The sequence below is a fragment of the Prinia subflava genome, chromosome W (genome assembly GCF_021018805.1).
Source record: "Prinia subflava isolate CZ2003 ecotype Zambia chromosome W, Cam_Psub_1.2, whole genome shotgun sequence".
Taxonomy (NCBI): Eukaryota; Metazoa; Chordata; class Aves; order Passeriformes; family Cisticolidae; genus Prinia; species Prinia subflava.
The window spans coordinates 2026770-2036381 of record NC_086282.1 but is presented as its reverse complement, the minus strand read 5'-3'; the positions used below and the strand labels follow the sequence as shown (position 1 = coordinate 2036381).

At 38.3% G+C, this 9612-nt stretch overlaps 1 protein-coding gene across 1 annotated transcript in view; it reads left to right on the top strand.

The window, feature by feature from the left end:
- Nucleotides 1-734: 734 nt before the first annotated feature.
- Nucleotides 735-9612, top strand: part of LOC134563372 (FHF complex subunit HOOK-interacting protein 1A-like) — a 60710-nt gene continuing 51832 nt past the window's right edge. The window contains 4 exon segments of the mRNA XM_063421257.1: nucleotides 735-841; nucleotides 843-1095; nucleotides 5746-5904; nucleotides 8037-8105. Of these exon segments, the coding sequence (XP_063277327.1) occupies nucleotides 735-841; nucleotides 843-1095; nucleotides 5746-5904; nucleotides 8037-8105 (588 nt within the window).

Below are 9612 nucleotides of genomic sequence, written 5' to 3'. Positions count from 1 at the left end.
TGCTAATGGAATTTGTCATGTGATAGGTAGATGTGTAATATCAGTTTCTTTTAGTGCAAATTCTTTAACAACAAGCAAAGGCAACATTGAAACAACCTCTAAGTTGTCAAGTGAAGGAACTCATAAATTCCAGAATGGAGCTTGCCTCTGCTTTGTTAATTAAGTTCTCTTACTGCACCTTATGATACCATCTTTAATTACGTGATCATATTAGTTTTTCCAAAGCTGCTTGCTTCATGCACAGAAGAGATCTATCGCTGTGATCCTAGCCAGAAAGACACACTCAGAGCCAGAGTTTTGGGTTGATCAGAGCAGCAGGGCAGAAAACTCCCGCCTTGTTTATTACTTCCTATTTTATACTTCTCACAAGGTGCCTATGGATTGGAGAGTGGGCATTCCCACCTCTCACCACATTGGTCAAGGGGACTGTCACACAGTCTTGTTTGTCCCAGCATGGAATGTGAAAACAATGGCTATGTTTATAGAACATAGCTGGTGTTTACATGAAAAGAGCGTGAGAAGGTACAAACCTTCTACTTAGTATGAAACGCTCAGCAAGCTAGAAAAATCTCATGGTGACAGAGATCTGCCAGAAGGGTGAATTAGGGTTGTAAAGTGAAGGACACTTTTGCCTGGAGGAGTGTGCTGGACTTCTACCAACATGGAAAATTTTCTGTTTGCAGGAGAGTACTGGCAAAGAGGAAACAGCAGGAAGTGGGCAAGTGATCTGAAGTATGTCAGTTAAATATTCCTTGGATTATTTGCTGCATCACAAGCCCATTTTGAAGCCTTTGATGATGTTGCTGAATTCCTGCTCAGTAACAACCACTCCAACAGTGGAAACAGTTGATTGTCCTCTTGAACCAGCTCTGCTCTATGATAGCCAAAGATCCCTCTATTTTAGAACTGTTTTTCCACACTAGTGAGGACCAAGGAGCTGCCAATTTCCTCATTTTTCCCGTGCTGATCCCCTTCATCCATCGAGAAGGAACAGTAGGCCAACAGGCCCGGGATGTGCTGCTTTTCATAATGTCTCTGTCTGCAGAAAACAACCTTGTTGCAAACCACATAGCAGAAAACACCTATTTTTGCCCAGTAAGTTGTTCTTATTTTACATAGTCTTCATCACTAAACTAACTCTCTTTCCTGCATTCTTTCCTCCTTTTCTGTTATTTTTGGTAAAGAGGTGTTGTAAACACATTTGTTTCTGCTAACACCTATTTCACAAATGGTAATGCTGTTTAAACCATCTCAAATGCCAAACACACTCTTCTTGTTTTCATACCAGGGTCTTGTGCTTTTGGGCCAGCACAAGTGTTTTTGCAGTCACATAGTGAATTGGATCAGAAAACTGATGGAAGTTATAGCAGAACGTAGTGGGAGGGAAATCTGTTCTGTCTCACCTTTTTGATTCTGGGGTTGAAGGGAGTGAGAAAGGGGAGTGAGGTGTCCTGAGGTGGTTGCTCCAGGTGGCATCACAAGCTTAAGCTGGCTGTGCTTCCCACACTGACATCAGTTCAATAGTTCAAAAACCAAGAGTGAGAATAGTAATAGTGTTACAGAAATGTTATCATTTTTACAAGATAAAAGGGAGATTTGCTTGTCGTCACAAAATTGGATGTTTCTGTGGCTGTCTCAGGCTAACCGCCATCTTGCTACATTGTTCTCTGTTACAAAACTTGGTAGCAGCCTTGCATTGTTACACCTGGCAAATTGATCTTACTACATGAATAGAAAACTTTTACTTACCTTGCTGTTTAGTAAGTAATCTGATTTAACTAACAAAGCTGCACTACTGTAGTTTTAAAGCTAAAGCAGACTGGAATAACAACACCTGCTTCTTCATGCCTTATCACTTTCTGAGATATGCAGTGGGTGTCTTCAAACCCAAGTATCATTCTGCACAAAAGTTCCTCTTGTGGGTCATTCTTTTATATTCTGCATGGCTTGCATTTTAATTTAATAAATCCTGGAAAAATGAAGTGGAGGAGAGTCTTACATGGCTACTAAGGCAGAGAGCTGTAGAAGAGAGAGCACTAGAATCCCTGCCACTGCTTGACAGCTGCTCCAGCCTTAGGTGTCCATTTATTCTGAGATTGCTTTGAGCAGTAGGGCAGACCCACATTTGCAGGGTAGGCGAGACCTAAAAATTCCACAACAAAACTTCTAAATGGTTTCTTTTGTCAGTTGTAAATATTGCATCAATTCGAGACGCCAGTTGACCTCGTTTAATAGATACTGCCAAAGAGTATCATTTTGGTTCTCAAACTGTCCCCAAGACAGATACCATAATTGGATCCATGCTATAACTTCTGTAATTACATTTTCCAATTAGTTAAAAAAAAATAACCAGCCTTATTACTGAAGATAAAAGCCAGCTTGCAACAGCAAGGAGCTATGATCGACAATCATTCCAATTAGGAAGGCTTCTTGTCAAAATGTGCTAAAATCAGACTTTTCTGAACAGTAATGAGGCTGGCCTAAGTCTATTATAAGAATTCAATGTAATGCCATATATTTAGCTTACTAGCACAATATCTTTTTTGAATTTGAGTTGTGATAAGCTGAAAAACACATTTTTGTTCTGATGGAGGATTTTGTAGGTTTCAGTGATATTGCTGTGTATCACTAAAATCAGTGTAAATGTCACCTCAGGTACTCTGCAAAACAGTTAATGCAGTCCTGTGTTGATAGAAGAGACATTTTGGGTGGCACTGTGTTGATGTTATCTCTGTTTCTGGGAACAGGTTGGCATGTAGGGCTTTCTTTACCATGCCTTATTGGATAATACAGGCATCTCCTGGGGTGAGGTCTGGTCATAAATCTCTGCAGCCTCATGTCCCCAGATCAGTGTTAGATCTGTGCCAATGTGAATCTGAAGGTTTTCTTGATACTGTTTTTTGACATAACTTTAGTCAAAAGATTTTTAAAAACTGGATTGTCTGTAGATGCACAATATCCAAAACTGTAGGTGAAAAAACTAAGGAAGGAAGGAGACAGTTTGCAGTGGGATACATCACTAACAAATGTTTTTAACACGGAATGTTTGGGCAAACTATTCAGTAAAGTTTTCTGATTTTACGCCAAATAGTTTTTATCGTGTTTTGATGTGAAAGTTTTCTGGATATGGTTGGAGATATTATCTGTTCAGCATTATGATAAGAAAAAAAAAGTTTCTAAAGAATTTTGAGCAGGTTAATATCTCAGATTCCCTCACAAAACTTTGTAAATACCTTGCAGCTTAGGAAAACAACTGTTATAGCAGGAGGAGGGATGGCTCTGCAGTGCCCTTGAAAAGTTGCAGCTGCATAGAGATAGAAAGACTATGGATGTGGGAGGAGAGAGAATTATTAAAAGGAAGTAATTGTCCAGATAGCAATTGATTATGCATTAACAACACATTATAATCACATGATGTGCCTGGGATTACAAATCATGTAGTCAGTGTCTTCTGTGAGTCAAGAGAAAGTAAATAAATCAAAGAAACTGGTTTGTAGAGAGACTCATGACTCAGTGGTGAGAAAGAAACTGCTGGAGATGTGTGTAAAAGTAGATGAGCATGTAGAGCTGACATGACAAATGCTAGAAGTTTAAAAGGACACTGCTTTGCGTAAAACAAAAAATAAAACCTATCTTGCTTTTTCATGATGTGAATGCATTAATTTCCTTCCCTTTCAGATTATTTTTTTCATTAATGTTTCATTACTGATTAAAACTCTGTGCTGTTGGAAATTTCAGATGATAACCCTATTTATACCATATACTTAATGAACTTTTAAAAATATTTTTTATCTAAAGAGATGAAATTGCTTCCTGTGGCTACTCTGTCTCAGTGCTTAAGAAACATAATTCCATTCATGTTGTACTTCATAGCAAAAATAAGAGCTTCCTAAACTTTACAGATTTTAGCAATGCATCTGTCAGTTCTTACTTCAGTAAGTCTGACAAACTAAAGAATTCAAGACACTGACTGTGAGTTCACTGCTCCTTTTAGTGTAGAGTAGTATGTTTTGTTCAAGGTCAGCTTCTTGTGCTTAAGGGCTAATACCCATATGAAGGAGAAACATGGATGGGACACAGCTCTAAGAATCAGATTGCATACTGAGAGGGTGAGTTTGTGTTTATGAATAGGAATTAAATTTTAAGCAGACAATGGAAAATCAAGGGTGCATTAATTAGAAGTTCACAAGACAAACAAATGTCTAATTCTCTCATCGTCAGAAGCCTGGATTTGTGAGAGTGTTTGTGTGGGTTATGTATAGGTAGTTCTACAAGAGCTTTTTTCTGAGCTCCTCTACTGCGAGAAAGAAAAAACCCCAAAGATATTCTGGTTGTAGAAGAACAGGATTGTACAAATGAACAATAGCTCAATAGCTTTAGCGTCTCAATTTTTTAAGGTATGTCCAGCTTTGTCCTTTATCTGTGTATATAAAACTGTGTGTCGCTTTACTAAAGCAGTCAATTTCCACAGTATTCTCCCCTCCCCTTTAATATTTGTCTTACTTACCTATGCCAGAATAAATTCATCTTCAAAATTACATCAATTAGGAATAAACAAGTATTCAGAAAGACAGCCTTTGTCTGACTGTATGGATTAAGAGTTACAATTGCTTGTGCTTGTGTATGATCAAAATCTGATCACCTTCTGCGAACCCTTGGTCTTTGATCTGGACATTGTCAACTGCTTGTTTTCCAGTGTTTTCTAGTAGATAAGAGCTGCATTTCATCTGAGCTTTGCCAGTCTAGCCCTATAGATGCCAAGTAGCCATTTGTAAGAGGAAATATTCTTAGAAGTCTGTTGAATGAAAATTAAAAAGAATGCCATCAGGCCAAGTTATAATGTTCCTATTAAAATGAGAATTATCTTAAAAAATTATTGTGAAGTCATGAAATCATCTCAGAAGGATAAGAGTCCTAAGTAATATTTAGAAAGTTTCTGGCTTCAAATAACTTAAATAATTAAAATTTGCATCTGAAAATACCATACTCCAGCTACATTCAGCAAAATTTAAAAACCTTTTTGGAAATATGCTTTCTACATTGTAACTAAAAATGCTCTTTTGTTCTTCATTGATACATTCTACATAAATCACCCGTATAGTTTAATATTACTGGAAATATTGTTTAAATAATAACTGATTTCAGACATTTTTATATTTTCACTTCCCTCCTTCAAATAAATAAGTAAAAGGGAAATTATGAAGAGTTAAATTTACTTTTTTTAAAAGTGGATTCAGCTGAGTGTGGGTGCCTGGCAATCAAAGTGTGGTCTAAATGAGGCTGAACTTCATTTTTGTTGATCAGACACTTTCCCTCTCTATTTCTGATGTTTCATGTTTCTGTGTGAAATGACTTCATACATGTCTGAGCAGTGACATTTGAATCACCAACAAAAGACAAGCTGTAGATAATGGCACTGACGGCTGTTTCTAAAAGGGACTGAAGGAAAGCACAAAACAAGTTTAGAAAAAAAATTAAAAGAAATTATAACTTTGGATTAAAAAAAAAAACCTGATTTTCTCCATCACTTTCTCCTAAATACCAGATCTTGAAAGAAGCATATTATATGGAAGGCTCTTTAAAATATTTGTCTCTCTGCCACAGGACTTTTTTGAAAGGAAATTAAATTAATCTTAACATTCCCTTATGTTACTACAACTAATAGGAGAAACCATTTGTGGTACTACCATTCAAGCAGATGGACAGCTGGAAAGTTAACTTACTTCTTCTGTTTCTGAAATACAGGTGCTAGCAACAGGACTAAGTGGCCTCTATTCATCTTTGCCTACAAAGCTGGAAGAAAAAGGAGAAGTATGGAACTGTCTGATGAAAGATGACTGGCTTTTGTCACCAACCCTTGTACAATTCATGAATTCCCTTAAATTTTGCAATGCTGTGATACAGGTAACTGGAAAGAGTTAGCCTGTTATTTGGAAGTAGTAGTAAGTTCTATCTCCTGCAGAAGTTTGTAAGTTATAGAGTTTATTTATTTTTGTTAATGGCATGAACTATTAAAGTTAGACTAAAACAATCTGCTTATAAAATGAATTCCTTGTGCTGTCTGTCCTGGTTATAAGTATGAACTAATATATTTGTGGTTTTCATGTGCCAAATGCTTCAAATGAAAGATTGATAGTGCATTACGTAATTGGGAGCATTTTCTGTTAAAAAACCCCACAAATGTTTATTGCATTTCAATACCACTGTTGATCCTAGAAGTAAATTGAATGCCTTTACATGTGGGAAAATGTAGGGTTTATATCTGTATTTGTTTAAGTTCTTGTAATACTGTACAAAAGAAAATAGTGAAAATAGTGTTTTGAGTGTTGGTGAGTACAACATAAAGAAAGCCTTCCAAGCAGAACTATTTAGGTCTCCTCCTAGAAGTAAAAATTCATTTTAGATTGGCCTGTTTTGAATCTATTCTGTTCTGCCAGGGTTCTTTTTCAGTGCTTTGCTCCCTTAGCATTTTTTTCCAATTTAAATGTAAAATAAAACTCTTGTCTTTATATATTGTTTTCAAGGCATGAATACTCAATAGAACCCAAATCCACAATTTATTAAAACATGATATAAATTCTACAGAAACTGTGGATTTGTGTTATTTGAAGAAATGTGCTGGATAGGATTGAAAATTTAGTCACATTTACTGTTAAATAAAAGATTTGTTTCAGTGCAATGCGTGCAAAGTACAGCAAAGGAACTGACTGACTATTAAAGCCTTGAACAAGCAAAAATAATAGTAGCTGTCATTGTTCAAATGCACTATACAAGATTTTTAGCATGCATGTTTAAACATGAAGAGGAGAAAATATTGATTTTGGTGTCTGATCAGAGTTATTCTACAGATATATGTTTGCAGGAGATCATAATTGATACCTTTATTGTAAAAAATTATATAAAGGGCACTGCAGAAAAATTAAAGAATTATTTTAAAAACACTGTTCAAATAGATGCACAATGGTTAAGAATATCAGCTGACATGCAGAAAGAGCAGTTTCTGACTGCTGCTTGATTGTGTCTGTATAGTCTTCGGCTGACTTGAAAGCTCAGTTACAGTAGGAATTTTTGCTTTGCACACGGTCTGGCCTGTGTTCACCCAAAAACTTTGGCCAGAGATTAAAAAGGAGCAGTGTAGCTAAGACCTCTTGCCATTTACTACTTTTCCCCTGGGCCACAGCATAGGAAGGGTCACTCTTTTTCTTCCTTTTACCAATTAAGATTTACAAGTTAAAGGAAGTCTGGTAAGAATTGCAGGTTGGATAATCTCTTGGACACCACGTATAGGCTGTGACACTCAAGTCTCTGTGAACTTAAAACATAATATATTGGCATTGAAAGCTTCTGAATGGAATTTTATTTTGCTTTTATATACATGATTTGATGTGTTTTCATTGCAAAGACAAAATGAATGTTTAATTATAAAAGTAAAATTTTGAGTTCTAATAATATTTTGAGGGGGTTTGTTTGTTTGTTTGTTTTAAAGCTCTTAACCATCCCATTGAATGAATTATGCAGGTTTTGCTGTAATTTCTGTTTGTTTTACAGTGGATGAGAGAAGGGTATGTGAACAGTATATTTTTATCCGATAGCCACAAAGTGCTTTGGTTTGCCTACTCTTGAACTATAGGAAAGCAGCTGTTCTTTATTGTAGAAGGACAAGTTAAGAATGGCAAATCCACCTTCAAGTGACCCCAACAAGGTTGCAGGAGCTGAATTTAGAATTTCAGATCTTGCTTTGATACATGGATATATACACTTTTCTGTCCATCCATTCATCTTTGTCAGCATGCAGGTAGATTGAAAAGCTATGCCTCTAAGTTTGGCAGACTTAAAGTAATTAAAGATGATATGCGTATTTCTTTGTAGAAGAAACAGTTGTTAAGAACCCGAATAATATCAAATGCTGGTGAGAAGGCTGAATGAATGTATTATTAAATGGGAAAGGGTTTTGGTAGTGAATAATAGCATTCTGTACCCTGTCTTTTAAATCTCACTGGAACTGTTCTGTGTCTTTCTCTCCTCTACCCTCTTAGGTGGCACATCACTTGATACGCAACCAGTTTGTGAATTACATTAACAATGGATTTTTGGTGCCAGTAATGGCTGCCTGTGTTTGCTGCTGTGGCCCTGGGATGTGGCAGGGTTATGTCTCTAGAACACCAGCCGCCTGGCAGCCACAGCCGTGCCGTGTGGCCCTGACAGGTGTAGCTGCTGCTGACGAGAACAAAAGGCCAGGCTCCGAACAGAGCAAATGGGGGGCACTGGAACTCCCCAGTGTTTCCCAGGGACAGGTAAACCCCAGTCGGGAGGGGTTGTGCCATCCCTGTCCTGGGCCCCATAGCAAGACAGCTGCTCCATCCCCCCAGAGGAAAATGCAGAGCATCCATTAGTATATTAAAAGAGTTTCTGATTGCTCAAAATGCAACCCCCTCCTCCCATCAATTCGTGCCGTCACCCAGCCTTTTAGAAAAATGGGGTTTTTCTTTTTTGCAGAGAACCCTATAGCTGGGGTGATGCTGCTGCTCCTAGGGAGCCGCTGGCCCCCCTCCTGGCTAGGCGAGATGTAGCCCTGAAACCCCAGCAAGTTTGAGGATGAGGGGAAGCTGCCCTGTGGCATTCTCCTACCTCATTAGAATGTGAAAAGGAGCGGCTACTGTCTAAATGGCCCTGTCATTGTTTTACTGTAACTACCTTTTTCAGCAGGAATACCCTCTGCTGTGACCAAGAAGGATGCATATGCATTTGTATATGCAAATAAAACCGACCCTGTGAATCCTGGGAGGGTTTTTAGAGAGGAACTGCACCCCAAGATGGGAAGCTAGATGCATCAGAGGAGAACTAGATGGTGCCCTGGCCGAGGAAGGAGTGGATGCACCCCCTGGCCTGGTTCGAAGACTCGCCATGATCTATTAAGAGTCTGACTGGAATGGGACTGGGCCAGCTCAAGTGACTGATCCAGAGAACGGGAAACTCTCCCGGTTTTTCCATGAGGGTAAAGAGCTGATGTCTGATGCTTTGCACTTCAGTGACTGACCTCCACCGCGCTGCCTTCTGAGGATTGACCAGAGAGAGCTTCTGGCTGTTCCCGTGGGAACAAAGACTCAGCACTTACTACTTGCAGCTTAGTGCTGAGGTGAGAGACTTCCTGTCCCTCCGGATTGCTACAACAGTATGGGAAGACTCCGGCAGGCTCCCCCATCCAGCTGATCTCTCTAATAAAGAGCTGAATATTAATAAAGGCATAAGCCCTGTTCTTGTCAGGATGTATTGTTAGTAGTGACTTCCATGCAATTCAATACATTTCTAGACTAACTTTCCATCTTTTCATTCTGTATACTTTCTTAAGCAACATATAGGTATTTCTGAAAATCTTGAAAATTCTTAAGTGTAATAAAGAACCAAAATATTTGTATTGTTCTAGATTCACACATCATCAAAAAAGCAGTGACATTTTAGACATTTAATCATGGCAGACATGTTTCCATTAGCATTTTTTTTTCTAAATGAGGAGTTGCTGGTCCCCAACATGGAACGGGACCTCTACAAGCTGCTGAGTCCCAGCTGATACCACAGAGAGACAGCTGCTGCAGTTGCCTTGCAGAGATACCT